Here is a 24096-nt window from a genome sequence, read left to right as displayed (position 1 = left end):
TCATTAAATCAATCCAATAAGTTGGCATTATATTCGCCATTGTCTGTTTTACCCTTTCTAAAGATCAATGTGGTTAATACCGCCAGAATTAAAAAAAAACACCGCAATGACTCTATTGGCTGAAAAAACCATTGTGGCCTTCTTTTGCCTAGAATCACCCTGAGGAACCGACTGTTTTGACTGCTTTTGTCTCTGGTGTGCAGTGGGCGATCCACGGCTAATCCACGCTTAAGAAACGTCGAAAAACTCGTCCTTATTTTGGCTAAACAACGACGATAAACCTTTCTTTGAAGTTATCTCATGATTTCGTTTTTGGTCGATAGTGAGAAAACGCGGCAGCCATCTTGCGGTAAGCTTTCTCATACCCAAGTGATCATTCAAAATTGAAACCACTTAGCCATAACCATAGCCACTTAACCATAACAGGGCGAATACATTGAAAAAATGATGAAATTTGAATTTGAAAGCTTAATATATATCATGCGTTAAGCTGCAGCTACAAACTGTCTGTGTCGGATTTATAGCTGCATTTTTCAGCTTTTCAGAACTGCAAAGTTCTATGCAAGATACTTAAGTTATGTGAAAAAAACATGAAAAAATACCAGATTTTAAAAATTAAAAAAAAAACTAAACCATAAAAAAAACAGTACTATACAAATTTTTAAAATCCCGAAATCTATCAGAAAAAGTAATTTTGGGCCACAGCGGGAAGAAAAAGTTAAATTTTGTCGAGTAGTGTTACACTACTCGACAAAATCGAACTTTTTTTTCCTCAAGGATCCAAACCGACTTTTTCTGATAGATATGGGGATTTAAAATTTTTTAAAGAATTATGGTTTTTTTTCTATGGCAGAACTTTTTTTTGAAGTCTGGTATTTTTTTTTAAGCTTTTTTCAGAGGTAGCGATAGTTTTTTTCACATAACTTTAATATCTTACGTCTGGTTGCACAGAACTTTGCTATTTTGGAAAGGTAATTAAAACAGCTAGAAGTTGAGCCCAAATACTTTGTGATTTCAGCTTACCGTCTGGGAAATATATAGCATTGAAATGCAAAAATGATGATTTTTGTGCGGTATTTTTAACGAAATTTTGACTTTAAAAACTCAGGAAAAGTCGGGAACAAAGGAACGCGATCAGGTACCAAATGTACAACCCTTTTTTATTTGCTTTGTTCCCAATTGGCAGTTGGGCCCGCCGCCTTCAAAAATGTATTTTTTGTTAATTTTTTCCATTTTTTAGGTTTGGTTAATGAATTTTAGCTCCAAAGTCTCTCCATAGATTTTAATGAGCGATACCTTAAACGACGCCAAATTAACAAGATATAATTTTTTTTCGACTTTTCCTGAGTTTTTAAAGTCAAAATTTCGAAAAAAAAAAAAAAAAATTTTAATTTTTAATTTTATTTTTTACGAACAGAGAGGGAATAAAAAAATTTTAAAAAAACCCCCAAAAAATTTTAATTTTTTTATTTAAATGCGAAGTTTTCTTTACAACCAGACGTAAGATACTAGAGCTATGTGAAAAAAACAAGCGCTACCTCTGAAAAAAGCTTTAAAAAAATACCAGTTGAAGGTGCACGCAGGCTTCGGGGGAATCCAGAGGGCGATGTGGGCTAGGTGGGCGATCTCGGGGGAAATCGTTAGAAAAGAGAACACAAGTATGTCTATTCAAGATACGTTTTATTCCAAGCATGACTTTTACATTTTCATTTTTCGTGATCCCTCTATCTTCCCCAACTCCCCCGCAAGGTATATAAAAACCCGGTGAGGCCGTGGCTTAGTGATTGGTTGGGAACGCTGGGGGTCGAACGCCAACATCCCGCCCCCCTTTGCAATGTATTGCAACTTATGGGGAGTCCAATGCTGCAGAAATGCTTTACGGCCGGCACCCGCCCGACAGCGTCCACCCGAAGACGGTGTGCTGTGCAATGGGGAGCCCCTCGGCACTCGGCAGCATTCCATCGCGGATGACGTCACCATACACGTCCGCTCCCAGAATGAGAGCCACAGTGGCCGGGCAATGAAAGTTGTCGTCTGCCAACGTTAGGTGATTGAATTTGCTCCGTATGCGATCACCGATGGACGCGGAGGGAGTTCGCAGATGCAGCTTCGGGTCCACCTGGAACACGACCTCCAACTGGAAGTCCGGGGACATCGGTGACCGGAGCACTGCTGCACAGGCTTCTTCATCCCCGATCATGGACGTGCGCAAATGGAAGGCCTTGGCCCGCGACGCGTTGATCGCTGACATGGGGCGGCAGGGGTCGATCAACGCCCTGGTCTCATAGGTGGTGGTCCCGTTGTCGACGGTGACGCTTGCGGTCGGTAGTACCTGCGGGTTGCGGTGCTGCAGCAGTGTGGTCAGAGTCGGAGGTCGGCTGGAGGAGGATGCCGAAGTCCTCGGAGGAGTAGGCCGTCGATCAGTCGCTGTGTCCCGCGTTCGAGGTCGGCGGGAGGCGGAGGATGTCGTCGTCGGAGCTCGAGGTCCAGCTGGTGAGGATGGTGTGACGGATGTGGGGCGACGACGATTTGTGTCCGGGATATGCAGGAGGGTGTGGTGGTGCTTGTGGCAATGCCGACACCGGTCTCCGCTGCGGCAGTCGCGTCCCGAGTGCTCATGGGCTAGGCAGTTGGGGCAGTACTGATTGATGAGTGCTGCCCGCAACCGCTTTTCAGCGCTTAGCCGCAGGAACCGCCCGCACTTCCTAAGAGGATGGACGCCTCGGCAGACTCGGCAACGGTAGGACATAGTACCTCGGGTACGTCTGCTGTCGTGAGCTTGGCCCTCGGTGCTTCTGCGTTGGGTGCGTGTGGGCTGCTGGGGTGCCATAATGAGACCGTGGCTGCGGAAATCGGAAGTGAGGATTAGTAATGATGTGCAGGAGAGTTGTACGGACGAGTTGTGCTTAAGCCTAAGGATAAGAAGGCGGATACTTATGGGTCGGGTAGTACGCGGGAGTAGGTGGACTGGATCTCCGACTCCATAGGCAGCAGGACGACCTTAGTAATCGGTCTTTTGATAAGGCCTCGGACAGTGTTAAGGTCTATCACACGGACCTTATCATCGGGCCCAGGGTACGTTTTTTGTACCCGTCCGAGACGCCATTCGTGAAAGGGGATGTTATCCTCCTTGATAACAACGAGGTCTCCCACCTCTAGGTCTCTTGTTGGATGCTGCCATTTGGTTCGCTTGTGCAACTCTCGTAGGTACTCCGTTTTCCAGCGCGAACAGAATTGCTGGTTTAGAGCCTGGAGATGTTGCCAGCGGTTCAGGATGGAGGAGGCGCTCTCTTTTATTTCAGGCTCCGCCACGGAGAGTAGCGGCCCGCCGATCAGGAAGTGACCTGGGCTTAGAGCTAGCGGGTCATTCGGGTCCTCGGACATAGGAGAGATCGGTCGAGAGTTAAGGCAGGCCTCAATTTTGGAGAGTAAGGTGGCGAACTCCTCCAATGTATATTTGGCCGTACACATCGACCGTTGGAACAGAGTCTTGAAACTCTTCACGCCTGCTTCCCAAAGGCCACCCATGTGTGGGGCTCCCGGAGGGATGAACCGCCACGATAAGCCCTGCTGACTGTATACCGCAGAAGTCCGCGTTCGGATGGCTTCGAGAAGATCTACAGCCAGAGCACGAGATGCGCCGACGAAATTCCTGCCGTTGTCGGATTGGACCTCGTGAGGACACCCTCGTCTCGCGACAAAACGAGCGAAAGCGGCTAGGAAGGTGTCAGTGGATAGGTCGGAAGTGGCCTCTAGGTGGATGGCTTTCGTGGTGAAACACACGAACACGCACACATAACCTTTGGTTATGCGGCATGCGCGCCCGATGAAGCTCTTGACGTCGAAGGGACCGGCAAAGTCGACTCCGGTGTATGTGAATGGTCTGGAGAATGTGACTCTTGTGGACGGGAAGTCACCCATTAACTGGGTCTGGAGTCGCTTGCGATGGATTACGCATACCTTACAGGATTGGATCACCGCCTTCACTACGTGACGTAGTCGAGGGATCCAGTAAGTTGCGCGGAGAAGGCGAATGACCAGCTGGTTCCCACCATGGAGGACTATGTGATGAGTGAAGCGCACCAGCAGGCGAACGAGGAGGGATGCGGGTGGCAGTAGGATTGGATGTTTCTCGTTGTAGGACATGGAAGCGGAGGCTTGGACTCGGCCACATGCTCGCATGACACCGTTCTGGTCAATGAATGGATTGAGATTCCGTAGGGAACTCGATGCAGGGAGAGGACGTTTGGTTGTAAGTTACTCTGCCCCGCTTACCTCGTTGGAATTGTGGACTGACCCTCCTCTGCATCGTTGGATGAATCGCTGCACATAGGTAAGCACGCGCAAAGCTCGCCCGAGATCCGAGAATCGGCTGAGGATGTCAGAGGATGTGCTACTTGTATGCAGCACCTTGACTGCTCGCTTCTCCAAGTCAGTCTCCGGGAATGGGTCCAGTGGACACGGCCACTGTGACTGCGGAAGACGCAGCCAAGCAGGACCATGCCACCACATGTCGTTCCCCGCGAGGTCGATGGGTCCTATACCTCGGCTGGCTAGGTCGGCAGGATTGTCTTCCGATCGAACATGACTCCACAGCTCGCCGGAGTTGCAGCGCGCTATCTTGGCGACTCGATTGCCCACGAACGTGGTCCATTCGCACGCTGGTTTGTGCAGCCAGGCCAGCACAATGGTAGAGTCGGTCCAGAAGGATACCTGGCTACTGTCTAGCGGCATCTGTGGAAGGATGGCAGCGGACAATTCTGCCAGAAGAACCGCTCCGCACAGCTCAAGTCGAGGCAAGGATATCGTCCTCACGGGGGCCACGCGAGTCTTAGCTGTCAGGAGAGAGCAGAATATGCCATTCGGCCGCTCCACTCGGACGTAGATCGCCGCACCATAGGCACGCTGAGACGCGTCGCAGAAGCCATGAATCTGCACCTTGGCAGTCGGACAGACGTGGATCCACCTTGGTATGTGGATCTGCTGGATGGCCGGAAAACTCTGCAGGAAGGTCTCCCACGTTTGACGCAGATCGCCAGGAAGGTCCTCGTCCCAACCTAACTCTCGTAACCACACCTCCTGCATGAACATCTTAGCTTGGATGACAAAGGGGGCAAGCCATCCCGCTGGATCAAACAGCTTCGCAATCTGGGACAACACATTGCGTTTCGTGCAGGATTCCCGATGGATTAATTCGGGAGGGACAAAGAAAAACTTGTCGGCACTCGCTTGCCATCGGATACCCAAGGTCTTTGCGATACTGCTTTCTTCGAGCTCGAGGAAATCAGCTCGCAGTAAGTGCTCGAGAGGGATGTCGCTCAGCACGCCCTTCTGATTTGCGGTCCATTTTCGGAGTGGAAAGCCGGCGGAATCGAGTGCTTCTCGCAACTCGGCGATGGCGGAAATTGCCTGAGGCTGGGTATGTGCACCAGCTAGAACGTCGTCTACGTACATGTAATTGGCCAGGATGTCGCTTGCCATTGGGAACCGAGGATGCACTTCATGTGCAAGTTGCCTTAGGACGCGAATGGCGAGAAATGGCGCGCAGTTGACTCCGAAGGTGACCGTATCGAGTTCATAGTCGCACACGTCCCCGTTAGGATTGCGAAAGATTATCCGTTGGTAGGGAGTGTGTTGTGGCGCCACGAGGATCTGCCGATACATCTTATTGATGTCGGCGTTGAAAACGTAACGGAATACGCGCCACTTAAGGATTTGCGTGGTCAAGTCGGACTGAAGGACTGGCCCTGAATGCAATACGTCATTAAGGCTTCTTCCGTTCGAGGACGGGCTGGACGCGTTGAAGACCACGCGCACCTTGGTCGTTGTGCTTTCTGGCTTGAAAACGGCATGGTGTGGAAGATAGAAATGGCCAGAGTCATGACTAGGTGGAACCTGTTTCATGTGGCCTAGCTCTAAATACTCGTGAATGACATCGTCGTACTGCTTCTTGAGAGGCAAGTTTCGCTTCAGACGCTGCTCGTTTCTCAGCCCAAGTCTATCTTTTCTGGACATTTGAATGGAAGAGTGACGATGTATCTCCCGTCGGGAGCTCGCTGCGTGGTCTGGAGAAAATTTTCCTCGCAAATGGAGTCTGACTCGCTCGTAGGTCTCCCTGGAAGGTCCTCCACCTCCCAAAACCTTGTGAGAAGTTTCTCGAGTCGGACGTCAGAGCTGACCGAGATCTTCGTGGTGAAGGAAGAGATGATTCGAGACGAGTCAGCTGCGACAGGACCGGATAGGACCCATCCGAAGATAGTCTCTTGGCCCAAGAGCGAGCCACAAATGTTGGACCGGAAGCCGCTTAAAAGGATGGATGGAAGGATATCAGCGCCTATGAGCACGTCTATCTGCGCGCTGCGATGAAAGGAGGGATCCGCTAAATGGAGTTTAGGAAGGTCTGTCATGTAGTTCTGCGGTACAGGGTATGACGGGAGGTTACCCGCCAATTGCGGAAGAACGTACGCCGTGGTCTCAACCTGGAGGCCGGGCCTTAAGGCGGAGCCGATCGTGAAGTGGCAGAGTTTCTGGGCCTTGGCCGCTACCGTTTGACTCAAACCAGAGACTTGAGCCTGGACGGCTTGGAAGGGGGGCCGAATGATTTTGAACATCCGCTCAGTAATAAAGGTGGCCTCAGATCCGGAGTCGATCAGGGCTCTAGCCTTGTATCTTGTGCCGGCATGACAAATGTCCACTATTGCTGTGCCCAGTAGCACCTGGTGTACATTTGTAGCGCAATAGCTCTGGACATGGGCTGAGTCGTTGGACGAAGGAAGAGAAGAGGAAGTGGACTGTATGGTGGCAGGGGCTTGTGTGGTGTGAGGACTGGGAGCACAGTTGGAGCCACTCGGAGTCTGCTCGCCCCGATGAAGGAGGGTGTGGTGTCGTCCACTGCACGTACTGCAGTTGTACGCGCTGGTGCAGTCCCGGAGTTGGTGTCCTCGCGCGAAGCAGTTTAAGCAGAGTTGTTTCTGCTGAATGTAGCTTGACCGTTCCTGTACGGTCAGGCGAAGAAATTCTGGGCATGATCGCACAGGATGATAGCTCCTGGAACAGAGGTCGCAAGTGCGCGCCTTGTTGGAGATTCTCCCCTCAAAGGAGTTCACTCGTCGATGTGCAGGAGTGGGAAGGCTTGGACGGGAATTGTAGTGCGGCTCGATGCCTGGATGACCGTCCTCGGTCGCCTCGAGAGAGAGGTATCTCTCCTCTAAGAACTTGTTCATGGCGCGCCAAGTCGGAACCTCGAATTTATTCGGAACCGATTGTTCCCAAAGCTCCACGGTCGCCTTTGGTAACTTCGCGGTAATGAGGTACACCAGCACGCCATCTGCAAAGCAGCTGTCGGTGGACACCTCGGAGTGCTGAAGGGTCGTGAGGCATTTGTGGACAGACCTCTGGAGCTCCTTTAAGGCGGCTCCAGATTCAGATCGGATGGAAGGCAAGCTGAAAAGGATCTTCAACTGGGCCTTGAGTATCAGCCGTTTATTTTGGAAACGCTCACGAAGGTGGTTCCAGGCAGATTCAAACCCATCATTCGTAAGCGGGGCCTGTGCAACTATGTCGTGGGCTTCACCGCTCGTTTTCTGGTTGAGGTGGTATAATTTCTCCACCGGAGTCAACCTGGCGTTGTTTATGTAGATGGCGGTGAATAGGTCTCGGAACGTGGGCCACTGCTGGTAGTCTCCACTGAAAACCTCCGTGTCGCATGGGGGAAGGCGGCAATCGTTGGACATTTGCACCTGGACGGCTGGTTGCGCGGTCGGAATGACAGTTGGGGGCTGGAGATGGTCGTTGAGTTCAGCTAAACTTTGCTCGTACACCGCGTAACATTCATCGTATATGTCTTGGACCTCAACTTGACCATCTGGATCCTCTGTTGCTAGAAGTGCAGAACAGGCTCGATACTCCGATTCGACCTCCAACCACATGCCTCGGATCTGTTCCCGGCGGACTTGAGAAAGAGAGATGGTTGGGGTGCGGGCATCAGGAGCATTAAGTTTCTGGTCAAAGTGAGTGAGCCGGCCTGTAGCCAAAACAAACCTAGACCGTGCAGAGCTGGCGGCAGATTGGGCCATTGTTCCTGGAACCGTGCACGTGGATGGTGAGGGACACAAGAGGGTGTCGAATATGGAGGGGCAGACCTTGGAAGTGGTCGGACCTTGCGGGCGTGAGGGCGAACGCGACGAAGTGGGTGTAGTAACTGCTGCGGAAGAGCTGGGCGGCTTGGCGTCACTCTGCGAGCTTACACGCTTTAGTTTTTTGCTGACTTTCTTTCCACCAGAAGGCATACTAAGCTGATGGATCTGCTATGGGAAGAGTTCGCAATTCCTGTGGTACACGGAGGGAAGAGTGCACAGGCGGACGTTGAAGTTGGAATGATACTCGTCGCACACGTAAGTCAGAGGAATTTAAATATTATAATATGTAGTTGCGCACTCGTTGGATGATTTTGTTGTCGGAAGGAAATTTATTAATTACCAAACAAAATATAATTATTAATGATAAATTAATAGTCCTCAACAATCATCCTTTTTAATAACAACTGCGATCAATTATAATTATTAATCACATGAGCGGCAGCAGCCTTGCTAAGGTGGCAAAAATAAAAACACGAGTACCCCCAACCTGTATACATTTATCGATCTTGGACTATCGATCTCAACATAAAATGTACACAACACCAAGAATGCGTATTTGCATATTTATGTATTATGTATGCATGTATTGTTATGTATTGTACGCCGGTGCAATCGGAAATAAAATATTTAATGGGTTATTTTATATATGCGGGCAATTGTTAGTTAATGATCGTGTAATTTGTTTTAGCCGTGCGATTATGTATGGTATTAGTATGTATGGAAGTGCCGGCACGTATGTATGTATGTGAAGGTGCTTATAAGCCGGTGAAAATATATATATACATATGGATGTGAGCTATGTATGTTATGTTGATATAATTGTAATATGCGCAACAAATAAACATGTATATTTTCCTTGTATTGGCGTTTTATGTTGTGTGGGACGGATTGTGTGCACATACATATGTACGTACTTGCACCTGTGGAATGGCGACGGATCTCAGCAGCAGTACATCTGTACATACATATATGTATGAGGTGCCTGTTGTAGGGGGAGAAAAACCTCGCTTGGAATGATTCCGGGAGACCGGTAGGCAGGCAAGAGGGCCAACGGAGTAGGCAGCATGAGTGGTTTAGGCAATTAAGAGCGATAACAGGCTTTGGAGTGCCTATATGGGGTGCCAGAGTTGGCGGAAAATGGGACTTAGGTGATATGTACATACATATACTTGGATGGAGATGCAGATGACGGACGGAGTGTTTTCGAATGAGCAAAGCTGGTACTTAGCTTGGATTCTGGTTCCTCAAAGTTCCCGCGCTGCAAGCTGGATCGTAGGGGGGAATCTCTCCAATGCTTAATGTATCCGGCTCGAAGGACCAAAATGAAGGTGCACGCAGGCTTCGGGGGAATCCAGAGGGCGATGTGGGCTAGGTGGGCGATCTCGGGGGAAATCGTTAGAAAAGAGAACACAAGTATGTCTATTCAAGATACGTTTTATTCCAAGCATGACTTTTACATTTTCATTTTTCGTGATCCCTCTATCTTCCCCAACTCCCCCGCAAGGTATATAAAAACCCGGTGAGGCCGTGGCTTAGTGATTGGTTGGGAACGCTGGGGGTCGAACGCCAACACCAGTTTTCAAAAATTCTTCAAAAAAAAGTTCTGCCATAGAAAAAAAAAATATCATCAAACCATTTCTAAGCCCCAAATCTTTAAGAAAAAGTTCGTTTTGTTCCTTGAGGAAAAATCGTGTTGACTAGTGTAATCAGCACACGAAATTCCCTTTTTTTTGTCTTGTAAGGATGCGATCTAGGCTGGGGTATAACTCTCAGTCAAGCCAGGGTCGAAATTACAGCCATATTTATAATTTGCCGGGACTCCGAGTCATGAGTGGCCATGGGACGGAGATTTCGTCTCGGGGATGCCAAGGCCAAGGGAAACGTGCGAAAGGGGGGTAGAACGGTCGAGATCTTCTGTAGAGTGCCTGGGCAGTCGCCGGGCGGCACCTCGGGGAAACTACAGGGCAAGGGGAAGGAGAGCAGGCGCAGAGACCCTCCCAAAGATACCTGGGCAGTCGCCAGGCGGCACTTCGGGGAAGGTACAGGTCTGCGGGGGAAGGGAAACAGCCATAGATCGCCAGAGGATGCCTGGGCAGTCGCCGGGCGGCACCTCGGGGAAACTACAGGGCAAGGGGAAGGAGAGTAGGCGCAGAGACCCTCCCAAAGATACCTGGGCAGTCGCCGGGCGGCACTTCGGGGAAGGTACAGGTCTGCGGGGGAAGGGGGAGCCATAGATCGCCAGGGATGCCTGGGGCGCGGGCGCACCCGGGGACACAGGGAGGGGGGGGGGGCCCCCCAGCTGGAGCGCCCGGGGAGGTACAGGTCTGGGGGGAGGGAGACAGCCACAGATAGCCAGGGAGCCTGGGGCGGGGGCACCTGGGGAGGGGGGGGGGGGGGACCCCCCAGTACCTGGAGCGCGGGGCACGGGGGGACAGGCTGGGGGGGGGACAGCCATAGATGCAGAGGTGCCTGGGCAGCGCCGGGCGGCACCCGGGAAACGGGAGGGGAGGAGGGAGGGCAGGACCCCCCAGAACCTGGGAGCGCGGGGGCACTCGGGGGGTACAGGTCTGCGGGGGAGGGAGACAGCCACAGATAGCCAGAGGATGCCTGGGCAGTCGCGGGCGGCACCTGGGGACAGGGCAGGGGGGGGAGGCGAGAGACCCCCCAGACCTGGCAGCGCGGGCGGCATTGGGGGTACAGGTCTGCGGGGGGAAGGGGGACAGCCATAGATAGCCAGAGGATGCCTGGGCAGTCGCCGGGCGGCACCTCTGGAAAAACTACAGGGCAAGGGGAGGGAAAACACGCGCAGATCGACAGAGGATGCCTGGGCAGTCGCCGGGCGGCACCTCTGGAAAAACTACAGGGCAAGGGGGGGGGGAAACACGCACCGATCGACAGGTGAAGACGCGCTGGTAGTTTTTTAAGTTCCATTTTTATTTTATCTCTTCTTCCTCTTCTCCTGCCTAACCGCACCGCTCGCCAGCCCTCTTCCTCACAACGGTGAGACTTGCTCACCCTTTCCTAGCTCGCCGTCAATATCTGTCTTCTTCTTCGTCTTCTTGGCTGCTTCCACTGGCACGTCCGTTCAGCTCGCTGGTCTGGAATATATCTCCCCGTTTTCCATGTGCTTGCGATCTTATAAACCCACCCTTGTGGTGCTGGTGATTGAGCTTTCGCTCTCTGCTCTCCCGCTCTCTCTGCTGATGCTGGTGGTAGAGCTTTCGCTCTCTGCTCTCCCGATCTCTCTGTACAGATGTTGGTTGGTTGAGGTTCGTGTCTCCACTCTGTACTGATGTTGGTTGGTTGAGGTTCATGTCTCAACTCTGTACTGATGTTGGTTGGTTGAGGTTCATGTCTCAACTCGGGAGCTTTTATCAGTGCTATCAGTGATGCCCGAGCGATCACTGTGCTTTTCCCTCCCATCTAAGTCACGACCGAGCAAGTACTTAAACTAATTTTGATTAATGCCATAGCTTAACTACTAACAAATGCCGTCACTTAACCTAATAATGAAAATAAAACATAATAATAACAAAATAATAGTAACTAATAATAAGAGATCCTTCATGGTGAAAAAAATAATGTGGGGGAGCGTCTGCTCCTTCACACGCCCTCCTCACTTCGGGGGGTCCCGAATAGTAACGGTGACAGGTCGTGTACCTCCAGTCGCCTTACCCCTGACCGGGCCGTGGCCTTGCGCAGATAGACCGTGATGTTGCTGATCAGGTCTAAGGGCAACTGGCGGTCCGGCGTGTTGATCCGCCACTGCCCAGCCTGCCTCGTCCTGTACCACCGCTACTCCCGGGTGGAGTCGAACTAGCTGTCGGACGCCATTAGTCGCGAAGCGGCCGTCGGGCTCTCTCTCTTCTTCTGCCTCTGCTTCCTGCTCGCTACACTCGGATATATCCGAGTAGTGGGGACCTTCCTCTCCTTTCTCTGCCTCTGCGTTATGGACCACTGGCGGCTGTTGCTTAAGCCATCCTGATACGGCGGCCAATCGCTGGTCCCGGGGGATTCGCTGGTAGTCGGCGAAGGCTTCTTGCTCCGTCCGAAAGCAATCTGGCATCGGATAGCCCGATGGCCCATGTGGGGTGTAGCCACGACTGGTTGTTTTAGCGTTGTCCCGCGTCGTGTTGGCCGTCCTGCCCCTTGCTTGTTGCCCTCCGTTGGAACGCCCGGTTGTGTCGCCACGTGCTTCTAGGAGTCGGCCCGCTCTCTCGTTATGTCGACGCTTCATGTTCGTCCGCCTAAGGAGAAAACCCCTAGCGGTTACTACCTGCCTGTCTTATATGAATGAAATTGGTACCCTCCCCCTATCCTGCTTGAGCGGTGCTGGTGAGAAGGTTAATACATTGGTTCTTAATCTAATCCCTTAAGGGGATATATACGTATGACAGCTTACGGCTTGTGGATTTGCCCTTTCGGGGCGAGGACGTTACGGTAGCGCACTACCGTAAGTGGCCCTTGTGGATCGGTGATCATGCTGGTGTCTTCGGTGTTGTCTCAGTTGGTTCGTCGTCTCCGGTCCCGTGGAATTCTTTGAGATCCATCAAGCTTGCAGTCTTCCTTTGTCGTCCCTCGAGTGTTTGTAGCCGCTGGCGAAGGAGTACCAGAGTCCCAAGTGTAGGTCGCCATTCTCGTCTCCGCAAGCCGTAGGTCTTCTTCTGTTCTTGAGATGCCCGCTGGGTGTTCTCCTGTACCACCTTGAATATTTCTTGCAGTCGCGTTGCCTTGTCATGCGCGGGTTCTGCTTCTTCTCCCATTCCTGGAGTTACTTCGTCGTAGAGTGATCCTGGTAGTCGCGGTTCCCGTCCTAGCACGAGGAATGCTGGACTGAAGCCTGTGGTGTCGGAAGTGCTCCTATTTATGGCTAAACTCAATTCTGGGAGTAGGTCGTCCCATGTTCGTTGGTCGCCATCAAGGTATTGTGCTATCATCGTCTTTATGGTCCTGTTTGCCCTCTCGGTGGGATTTTGTTGTGGCGTATACGGGGCCGTGTGTTCCAATACCATTCCTACTTGTTCGCAAAACTTCCGGAAGGAGCGGCTCGTAAACTGCGTCCCGTTGTCACACACAAACTTCCTAGGGATGCCGAACCTGCTGAGTATCCTTTCCCGAAATGCTTTCTCCAAGAGGGCGGTGGTAGCTTTCCGAAGTGGAACCAGTTCAACCCATTTGCAGAACGAGTCAAAGAAAACGAGGAGCATCGTGTTGCCTTGCTTTGACCGTGGTAAGGGTCCCACGAAATCCGCGCACAGAATGTCGAACGGGCCCTTGGCTTGCCGTGTATACATTTTCCCTGCTGGTTTTCTTTGACTCACTTTGAATTTTTGGCAGTTTTCGCATCGTTGGACATACTGGGCTACGTTTCTGTAGAGTCCCGGCCAGTAATATCGCCGGGTCACCCGGTCAGCGGTCTTTCGTATACGTTGGTGTCCTGCGGTGGGATGGTCATGGCATTCTTCCAGCACCCGCCGACGATGGTCACTGGCGACACATAGTTTCCACGGTTGAGAGTCTTCCTCGTCCGGTCGGCATCCTGTATGCTTGTAGAGCTGTCCGTTCTCGAGAGGAAGTCGTTGCACTTCTCTGGCTGTTCCTTGATCCTTTTGAGCAATCTTGTAATCCATGTGGCATGTGGGTGGGTCCTCTACCGTTCGCTTCAGTGCCTCGATGGGTTGGCGCGAAAGGGCATCTGCTACTATATTCTGGCTCCCTCGGTGGTAGTGGATATCGAAGCGGTACTGTTGAAGTTCCAACGCCCACCGGGCGATGCGTCCTGTAGGGTTATCTATCGAATTTAACCATTTCAAGGCAAGATGGTCCGTAACGACGTCAAAGTGATAGCCCTCTAAATAGCACCGTAACTTTCTGATGGCCCAGACGATCGCTAAGCACTCCTTTTCTGTTGCCGAGTAATTTTCTTCCGCTTTCAACAGGCGGCGGCTGGCATAAGCTATGACTCTCTCCTCTCCGGTGATCTGTTGTGTCAAAACTGCTCCTAAGCCGTAGGAGCTGGCGTCAGTTTGTAGTGTAAACTTTTCCGTGAAGTCGGGGCATGCTAAGACGGGTGCTTGTGTCAACTTCCCTTTCAGGTCCTCAAATGATCTCTGCTGCTCCTCTCCCCAGATCCATGGTTTGTCCTTCTTTAGAAGGCTGGTCATTGGCTGTACAATTGTAGCAAAATTCGGCACAAATCTTCGGTACCACGAAGCCATTCCCAAACAGCGTCTCAGCTCCTTGATTGTATTAGGGGGTATTCTCCGGGTCGGTATGGATCCCTTGCTCGCTAACGACATGTCCTAGGTAGACGATGCTCTTTTGAAAGAAACTGCATTTGTCTTTGTTCAGTCTCAGATTCGCTTCACGCAGCCTTCGGAATACTTCTCGCAGATTATTGACGTGGTCATCCAAGGCTTTTCCTATGACAATGATGTCATCGAGGTAAGCGAAGGCGTACGGTTCCATCTTCGGTCCAATAACGCTGTCCAGGGCTCGCTGAAACGTTGCAGGTGCTGAGTGCAGTCCGAACGGCATGACTTTCCAATGGAACAGTCCTCTACCTGGCACGGTAAATGCAGTGCATTCCCGACTTCCCTCCGCCATCGGGATTTGCCAATACCCATTCTTCAGGTCCAATGTCGAGATGTAGTGGGCATCGCGGAGTCTCTCGAGGATGTGGTTGATCCTGGGGAGCGGATAGGCGTCCGGTATAGATCTGGCGTTGAGTTGTCTGTAGTCGACGCACATGCGCATCTCGCCTGTCTTTTTCCCTACGAGTACTATAGGCGCGCTGTGTGGGCTCTTTGAAGCTTCGATACGTCCTTCCCGCAGTAATTCGTCGACTTGGTCGTCTATTATCTTCTGCATGGCCGGGTTTTTCGGGTAATACCGTTGTTTCACAGGTTTGTCGTCCTTCATATAGATTGTATGCTGTGCTATGTGAGAAATACCTGCCAGACCCTCGAATTTGGCCAACTCTTCCTCCAGGAACGCTGCTACGCACGGAGTTGGTGGTGGTTCGTGGATCCGGGACTTCTGTAGCGGAGGTTCTTCGGACTGTGTGGTGGTAATGGCCGCTAGGTTCACGGTGGGATGGGTGGTCTGGCCTGTCCTGTGAAACGGATTCCGCCGTTTGCCCATTGCGGCATCGGCCAATGGTGCTAGCTGGTAGTTCATGCGGGTGTTATGGTCAGGGTAGTCCCTCTGGGTCTGTCTGTCGTGGGCTGGTCTGATGCTGGCGTCTTGCGAGGCCCTCGGCGTTGTCCCAGTGTGGTCGTTTTGCATTGTCTTCGGAGTAGGTCGACTGGCCCTGGTAGTGTCCAGCGGTGTCGCAGCCGCCTCCGCTGAAGTTTCAAAGTTCCTGGCGTTGTCTAAATTGGACTGGTGGGTGTATGAACTAGCCCTGGGAGTGCCCAGCGTTGTCGTAGTTGTCTTCCCCGCAGTCCCGTTGCTCCTGCTTACGTCTGACGTTGATTTGTCGGTAGACGGACTGGCCCTGGGTGCATCCAGCGGTGTCGCAGTCGTCTCCGTCGAAGTTCCGTGATTCCTGTGTGTGTCTGGCATTGCGTTGCTGGCAGACGGACTGGCCCTGGGTGCATCCAGCGGTGTCGCAGTCGTCTCCGTCGAAGTTCCGTGATTTTTGTGTCGGGCTTGGCGAACCGTTGTGTCTGTGCAGGGGCGGGGTCTGGCTTGGCTGAGCGTTGCTTGGCGTAGAATGGTCCAATTGTGTCGTAGTCATTGTCCTAGTGGTAGTTGTGGGGTTGGTACAGGAACTAGCATTAGCTATAGAAGGTTTGAGTGGAGAAGGGTCGTTACGGAAGGTCACGGTGCGCGGCGTTGTCGGCTGTAACGGGCTGGTTTCCCGAGTCAACTGTAAGTATGCTCGCCCGCATTGTATTATGGCCTTGATGCCGCATAGGAAGTCGAGTCCTAGGATGACATCATCGACCACCATAGGTAGTAACAGCAGTGTCACCTGTGTTTCAAGTTGATCTAGTCCTACCTTGACTGTCACTGCTTGTGTCACCTCCTTCGTTGCCCCGTCGGCCAGGCGGACTCGTGTCCTTACGTTTCGTACTTTCCCTTCCTTGCTTAGCTCCTTCACAGTCCGCTGGCTGACGAAAGAGCGGGTTGCCCCGGTGTCAAGGGTCGCTGACAATGGTATTCCGGCGATGGTTACTAGTGCGGCGATCCTTCCCCCCTCCAAGCTTAGGGGATGCCTTACTCCTGGGGGTCCTGGATGGGTGTCTCCGTTCGGGTCCCTGCCGGACGGAAACTCAGTCCGTTTCCCGGCCCGGATTGACGGCAGCATTCGATAGTCCGGATACCCCGGCGGCCACACTCCCAGCAAAATAACACGCGTCGATTCCTGCAGGTGTTACTGAAATGGCCTTCCTCGCCGCAATTCCGGCAGGCTCGTCGTACGTCCACCGATCTGGCTCCATCCTGAGTCGTCACGCGGTTAGCTGTCTCGGTACCTCGGGAGGCTCCTGTCTCGTCGGATGCGGTGCGCTGCGGGGCCGATGTTCCGCGTCCTTGGTGCGAGGGCACTCTTGGTTTGGTATCCGTGAGGTTGCTGATCGAGTGGGTCTGTCCGCGGTCCCTAGTCGTCTCATATGCCACTATCAATTGCGAGAGCTCCCTCAAAGTCTCGAACTCGTATCTCCGGGTGAAGAGTTGATATTCGGGCCTCAGGTTCTCGTATATCCTGTCCAGCTCTCTGTCCGGAGTATATTGGGCACGTTGCATCATGAGTCGGAGGTCAATCAGGTAATCCTAGAATGACTCATTGGGTCGCTGGTACCGGCTTCGGATCGTGTCTTCTAGACGCTAAAAATATCTAGGCGGCAAGAAGAAATCGAGGAACTCCTGCCGGAATTCGTTCCAGGGCTTCCCTTGCATCTGGAACGATCTAAACCATCCTTCCGCTTTGTTGGTTAGCAGTCCGGAGATGGCTCGAGGCAGCTGTTCGGGGCTCCCTCCATAGGACTCCACACGCTCTTCTAGTCGTTCGATGAACGCTAACGCGTCCGAGTGTCCGTCGAACTTCAATCCCCAGCTGCGTAATTTGTCGGCAAGTATGGCGTACGAGATTTCTTCCCTACCGGGCCGCGAAGCTCGGAGTCCTTCGGCAGAGTGTAGCTCGAAGTTGTCTTCGCTGAGTTTCCGTTCGGCCGTGGCTTCCTGGTGGTTAAAGTCCTTGGGTCCGGGTTCTTTAAGCAACGGTGGGATGTCGATTAATAAGGGCTGCTGCAGTTGGGCCCCCTCTTTCTCGGCTCGGTTGCTGGGTCCAGGTGACGGGGAAGGAGTTTTGTGCATACTTGTACTCGGAGCACTGCTGTACATCGTTCCTAGTTCCTTTATCCGTTGTTTGACCATCTCCGGGTATTCTCCCCGTGATATAAATGTTAAAATCCGGCTACGTAACTCGTCCTTGCTGCCGTTTGCATCAAGGCCAAGCTCTACGGCTATGGCCTACAGCTCGTCCTTGTGCCTATATGAAATCCACTGCAAACCCATATGACCTTTGTAATCGCTGCTCCTTGTATTCATGATCGATAGTCTTTTAGTCCCGTGTGCGTTGTGTCTCCTGGTTCTGGCTCGGTGTCCGAAATATATAGCCCGGCCGCTGACTGCGTCTCTGCCGCTGGCTGCGTTTCTGCCGCTGACTGTGTCTCTGCTGCTGACTGCGCCTCGAGAAGTTAGGGAAGCCAGGCTCGGCCGTACGTGAAAATTTGGGCAACTTTACGTGCGGTTAGCAACGACAGCGACAATACAATCATTCTACTCCTATCAACGTCGACCGACCCCGCCGCTGCGCGTCCGGCACGCTGGCATGACTGCCACGCGGCCACTGGAAGAACCTGATTCAACTGGCTGGAACCCCCCGTTCTTTCCCTTCTAGCTCACTAACACACCCCTTGGCCACTCAAAACACCTCGGAAGTCTCGGAGTCCCTGCTCGGGCGCCATCTGTAAGGATGCGATCTAGGCTGGGGTATAACTCTCAGTCAAGCCAGGGTCGAAATTACAGCCATATTTATAATTTGCCGGGACTCCGAGTCATGAGTGGCCATGGGACGGAGATTTCGTCTCGGGGATGCCAAGGCCAAGGGAAACGTGCGAAAGGGGGGGTAGAACGGTCGAGATCTTCTGTAGAGTGCCTGGGCAGTCGCCGGGCGGCACCTTGGGGAAACTACAGGGCAAGGGGAAGGAGAGAGGGGAGGCGCAGAGACCCTCCCAAGTACCTGGGCAGTCGCCGGGCGGCACTTCGGGGAAGGTACAGGTCTGCGGGGGAAGGGAAACAGCCATAGATCGCCAGAGGATGCCTGGGCAGTCGCCGGGCGGCACCTCGGGGAAACTACAGGGCAAGGGGAAGGAGAGTAGGCGCAGAGACCCTCCCAAAGATACCTGGGCAGTCGCCGGGCGGCACTTCGGGGAAGGTACAGGTCTGCGGGGGGAAGGGAGACAGCCATAGATAGCCAGAGGATGCCTGGGCAGTCGCCGGGCGGCACCCCCGGGAAACTACAGGGTAAGGGGAAGGAGAGTTGGCGCAGAGACCCTCCCAAAGATACCTGGGCAGTCGCCGGGCGGCACTTCGGGGAAGGTACAGGTCTGCGGGGGGAAGGGAGACAGCCACAGATAGCCAGAGGATGCCTGGGCAGTCGCCGGGCGGCACCTCTGGAAAAACTACAGGGCAAGGGGAGGGAAAACATGCACAGATCGACAGAGGATGCCTGGGCAGTCGCCGGGCGGCACCTCTGGAAAAACTACAGGGCAAGGGGGGGGAAAACACGCACAGATCATCAGAGTATGCCTGGGCAGTCGCCGGGCGGCACCTCTGGAAAAACTACAGGGCAAGGGGGGGAAAACACGCACAGATCAACAGAGGAGGCCTGGGCAGTCGCCGGGCGGCACCTCTGGAAAAACTACAGGGCAAGGGGGGGAAACACGCACCGATCGACAGATGAAGACGCGCTGGTAGTTATTTAAGTTCCATTTTTATTTTATCTCTTCTTCTTCCTCTTCTCCTGCCTAACCGCACCGCTCGCCAGCCCTCTTCCTCACGACGGTGAGACTTGCTCACCCTTTCCTAGCTCGCCGTCAATATCTGTTTTCTTCTTCGTCTTCTTGGCTGCTTCCACTGGCACGTCCGTTCAGCTCGCTGGTCTGGAATATCTCTGTTTTCCATGTGCTTGCGATCTTATAAACCCACCCTTGTGGTGCTGGTGATTGAGCTTTCGCTCTCTGCTCTCCCGCTCTCTCTGCTGATGCTGGTGGTAGAGCTTTCGCTCTCTGCTCTCCCGCTCACTCTGTACAGATTACTTAAACTAATTTTGATTAATGCCATAGCTTAACTACTAACAAATGCCGTCACTTAACCTAATAATGAAAATAAAACATAATAATAACAAAATAATAATAACTAATAATAAGAGATCCTTCATGGTGAAAAATAATGTGGGGGAGCGTCTGCTCCTTCACACGCCCTCCTCACTTCGGGGGGTCCGAATAGTAACGGTGACAGCGTGGCGGCGCGTTATTTTGATGCGGAAGCAGTGTCCGTCGTGTACCTCCAGTCGCCTTACCCCTGACCGGGCCGTGGCCTTGCGCAGATAGACCGTGATGTTGCTGATCAGGTCTAAGGGCAACTGGCGGTCCGGCGTGTTGATCCGCCACTCCACTGGTGCTTCTGCCCAGCCTGCCTCGTCCTGTACCACCGCTACTCCCGGGTGGAGTCGAACTAGCTGCAGTAAGTCGGCATGTTCCTCGAACGACAGTGGAAGGCTGCAGTCCGATTCTGCCGGCTCTTCTCCGAAAAGTGGTGGTAATAGCTCTTCTTGGGCTACGGGTGGGGGAGTGTCACTGGTTGGCGGTAGCAAAGGAGCGTCACCTTGGGGTGCGAAGCTCAGGCTCATCAGTGACATTACGTCAGACTCCGGCGATGGTGCGTCGTGACGAAGCTCCGCTTCTTTTCCCGGGTCGCTGTGTCCGGCTGTGGCCGCGTAGCGGGAGCCTTCTTCCTGGGGCTCTGTGACTGCTCTCTCTCCACCGAATTCGGCCTGCCTGGGGTTCACCAGGTCCCATTCTGCCCAAAGAGGGAATTCCCAATCGACTGGCGGGGCGAGGTGACGGTACTGTCACTTGGGGCAACGGTGCTTCCTTGGTAGCCAGAGTCGATCGCGCCCATCAGGGTGGAAACCGGACTGCCTTGGCTACGTAGGATCGTGTCCTGATCATCGGTGTCCGTGGTCACGTTTTCGTCGTCGACAGCGGGACCATAGGCCCCGAACAAACGACGGTTCAAGGCGGCGACGTTGTGATTGGGGGGTAGTCGGACGCCATTAGTCGCGAAGCGGCCGTCGGGCTCTCTCTCTTCTTCTGCCTCTGCTGCCTGCTCGCTACACTCGGATATATCCGAGTAGTGGGGACCTTCCTCTCCTTTCTCTGCCTCTGCGTTATGGACCAATGGCGGCTGTTGCTTAAGCCATCCTGATACGGCGGCCAATCCCTGGTCCCGGGGGATTCGCTGGTAGTCGGCGAAGGCTTCTTGCTCCGTCCGAAAGCAATCTGGCATCGGATAGCCCGATGGCCCATATGGGGTGTAGCCACGACTGGTTGTTGTAGCGTTGTCCCGCGTCGTGTTGGCCGTCCTGCCCCTTGCTTGTTGCCCTCCGTTGGAACGCCCGGTTGTGTCGCCACGTGCTTCTAGGAGTCGGCCCGCTCGCTCGTTATGTCGACGCTTCATGTTCGTCCGCCTAAGGAGAAAACCCCTAGCGGTTACTACCTGCCTGTCTTATATGAATGAAATTGGTACCCTCCCCCTATCCTGCTTGAGCGGTGCTGGTGAGAAGGTTAATACATTGGTTCTTAATCTAATCCCTTAAGGGGATATATACGTATGACAGCTTACGGCTTGTGGATTTGCCCTTTCGGGGCGAGGACGTTACGGTAGCGCACTACCGTAAGTGGCCCTTGTGGATCGGTGATCATGCTGGTGTCTTCGGTGTTGTCTCAGTTGGTTCATCGTCTCCGGTCCCGTGGAATTCTTTGAGATCCATCAAGCTTGCAGTCTTCCTTTGTCGTCCCTCGAGTGTTTGTAGCCGCACTATATTGGAAGCTAAGAATTTGACGACCTTGTACGGTCCGTCGTATTTAGGTGCTAGTTTCGCTGCGAAGCTATCCGATGCTTTGGACAGGTGGTGCTGGCGAAGGAGTACCAGCGTCCCAAGTGTAGGTCGCCATTCTCGTCTCCGCAAGCCGTAGGTCTTCTTCTGTTCTTGAGATGCCCGCTGGGTGTTCTCCTGTACCACCTTGAAGATTTCTTGCAGTCGCGTTGCCTTGTCATGTGCGGGTTCTGCTTCTTCTCCCATTCCTGGAGTTACTTCGTCGTAAAGTGATCCTGGTAGTCGCGGTTCCCGTCCTAGCACGAGGAATGCTGGACTGAAGCCTGTGGTGTCGGAAGTGCTGCTATTTATGGCTAAACTCAATTCTGGGAGTAGGTCGTCCCATGTTCGTTGGTCGCCATCAAGGTATTGTGCTATCATCGTCTTTATGGTCCTGTTTGCCCTCTCGGTGGGATTTTGTTGTGGCGTATACGGGGCCGTGTGTTCCAATACCATTCCTACTTGTTCGCAAAACTTCCGGAAGGAGCGGCTCGTAAACTGCGTCCCGTTGTCACACACAAACTTCCTAGGGATGCCGAACCTGCTGAGTATCCTTTCCCGAAATGCTTTCTCCAAGAGGGCGGTGGTAGCCTTCCGAAGTGGAACCAGTTCAACCCATTTGCAGAACGAGTCAAAGAAAACGAGGAGCATCGTGTTGCCTTGCTTTGACCGTGGTAAGGGTCCCACGAAATCCGCGCGCAGAATGTCGAACGGGCCCTTGGCTTGCCGTGTATACATTTTCCCTGCTGGTTTTCTTTGACTCACTTTGAATTTTTGGCATCGTTGGACATACTGGGCTACGTTTCTGTAGAGTCCCGGCCAGTAATATCGCCGGGTCACCCGGTCAGCGGTCTTTCGTATACCTTGGTGTCCTGCGGTGGGATGATCATGGCATTCTTCCAGCACCCGCCGCCGTCACTGGCGACACATAGTTTCCACGGTTGAGAGTCTTCCTCGTCCGGTCGGCATCCTGTATGCTTGTAGAGCTGTCCGTTCTCGATAAGGAAGTCGTTGCACTTCTCTGGCTGTTCCTTGATCCTTTTGAGCAATCTTGTAATCCAGGGGCATGTGGGTGGGTCCTCTACCGTTCGCTTCAGTGCCTCGATGGGTTGGCGCGAAAGGGCATCTGCTACTATATTCTGGCTCCCTCGGCGGTAGTGGATATCGAAGCGGTACTGTTGAAGTTCCAACGCCCACCGGGCGATGCGTCCTGTAGGGTTATCTATCGAATTTAACCATTTCAAGGCAAGATGGTCCGTAACGACGTCAAAGTGATAGCCCTCTAAATAGCACCGTAACTTTCTGATGGCCCAGACGACCGCTAAGCACTCCTTTTCTGTTGCCGAGTAATTTTCTTCCGCTTTCAACAGGCGGCGGCTGGCATAAGCTATGACTCTCTCCTCTCCGGTGATCTGTTGTGTCAAAACTGCTCCTAAGCCGTAGGAGCTGGCGTCAGTTTGTAGTCAACTTCCCTTTCAGGTCCTCAAATGATCTCTGCTGCTCCTCTCCCCAGATCCATGGTTTGTCCTTCTTTAGAAGGCTTGTCATTGGCTGTACAATTGTAGCAAAATTCGGCACAAATCTTCGGTACCACGAAGCCATTCCCAAACAGCGTCTCAGCTCCTTGATTGTATTAGGGGGTGTCAGCTTCCGGACTGCCACAATCTTCTCCGGGTCGGTATGGATCCCTTGCTCGCTAACGACATGTCCTAGGTAGACGATGCTCTTTTGAAAGAAACTGCATTTGTCTTTGTTCAGTCTCAGATTCGCTTCACGCAGCCTTCGGAATACTTCTCGCAGATTATTGACGTGGTCATCCAAGGCTTTTCCTATGACAATGATGTCATCGAGGTAAGCGAAGGCGTACGGTTCCATCTTCGGTCCAATAACGCTGTCCAGGGCTCGCTGAAACGTTGCAGGTGCTGAGTGCAGTCCGAACGGCATGACTTTCCAATGGAACAGTCCTCTACCTGGCACGGTAAATGCAGTGCATTCCCGACTTCCCTCCGCCATCGGGATTTGCCAATACCCATTCTTCAGGTCCAATGTCGAGATGTAGTGGGCATCGCGGAGTCTCTCGAGGATGTGGTTGATCCTGGGGTGCGGATAGGCGTCCGGTATAGATCTGGCGTTGAGTTGTCTGTAGTCGACGCACATGCGCATCTCGCCTGTCTTTTTCCCTACGAGTACTATAGGCGCGCTGTGTGGGCTCTTTGAAGCTTCGATACGTCCTTCCCGCAGTAATTCGTCGACTTGGTCGTCTATTATCTTCTGCATGGCCGGGTTTTTCGGGTAATACCGTTGTTTCACAGGTTTGTCGTCCTTCATATAGATTGTATGCTGTGCTATGTGAGAAATACCTGCCAGACCCTCGAATTTGGCCAACTCTTCCTCAAGGAACGCTGCTACGCACGGAGTTGGTGGTGGTTCGTGGATCCGGGACTTCTGTAGCGGAGGTTCTTCGGACTGTGTGGTGGTAATGGCCCCTAGGTTCACGGTGGGATGGGTGGTCTGGCCTGTCCTGTGAAACGGATTCCGCCGTTTGCCCATTGCGGCATCGGCCAATGGTGCTAGCTGGTAGTTCATGCGGGTGTTATGGTCAGGGTAGTCCCTCTGGGTCTGTCTGTCGTGGGCTGGTCTGATGCTGGCGTCTTGCGAGGCCCTCGGCGTTGTCCCAGTGTGGTCGTTTTGCATTGTTATCGGAGTAGGTCGACTGGCCCTGGTAGTGTCCAGCGGTGTCGCAGCCGCCTCCGCTGAAGTTTCAAAGTTCCTGGCGTTGTGTAAATTGGA

At 52.9% G+C, this 24096-nt stretch overlaps 2 protein-coding genes across 9 annotated transcripts in view; one reads left to right on the top strand and one right to left on the bottom strand.

Annotated features, from left to right (window-relative positions):
* LOC111078115 (acetylcholine receptor subunit alpha-like) overlaps window positions 1-24096 on the top strand; it is a 268805-nt gene that overhangs the window by 80852 nt on the left and 163857 nt on the right. Inside the window, exon 1 of one of the 8 annotated variants that reach the window (XM_041595525.1) lies at window positions 6045-8393. The exons of the other annotated variants lie outside the window; for them this stretch is intronic. Coding sequence (XP_041451459.1) covers window positions 8298-8393 — 96 coding nt within the window. The 5' untranslated portion in view covers window positions 6045-8297. Of the gene's footprint in view, window positions 1-6044; window positions 8394-24096 lie in introns of those variants that run through there. 8 annotated transcript variants of the gene reach the window in all.
* LOC121405012 lies at window positions 1921-9702 on the bottom strand. Its single transcript, XM_041595541.1, has 3 exons — window positions 9053-9702; window positions 2129-2843; window positions 1921-2063 (listed from the first exon to the last, which is right to left on the bottom strand). Exons 2-3 carry the CDS (start codon window positions 2828-2830, stop codon window positions 1974-1976), a joined length of 792 nt encoding a protein of 263 aa, XP_041451475.1. The 5' UTR covers window positions 2831-2843; window positions 9053-9702; the 3' UTR covers window positions 1921-1973.

The sequence above is a fragment of the Drosophila obscura genome, unplaced genomic scaffold (assembly GCF_018151105.1).
Source record: "Drosophila obscura isolate BZ-5 IFL unplaced genomic scaffold, ASM1815110v1 contig_13, whole genome shotgun sequence".
NCBI classification, from domain to species: domain Eukaryota; kingdom Metazoa; phylum Arthropoda; class Insecta; order Diptera; family Drosophilidae; genus Drosophila; species Drosophila obscura.
This window is presented reverse-complemented; position numbering and strand designations above follow the sequence as displayed.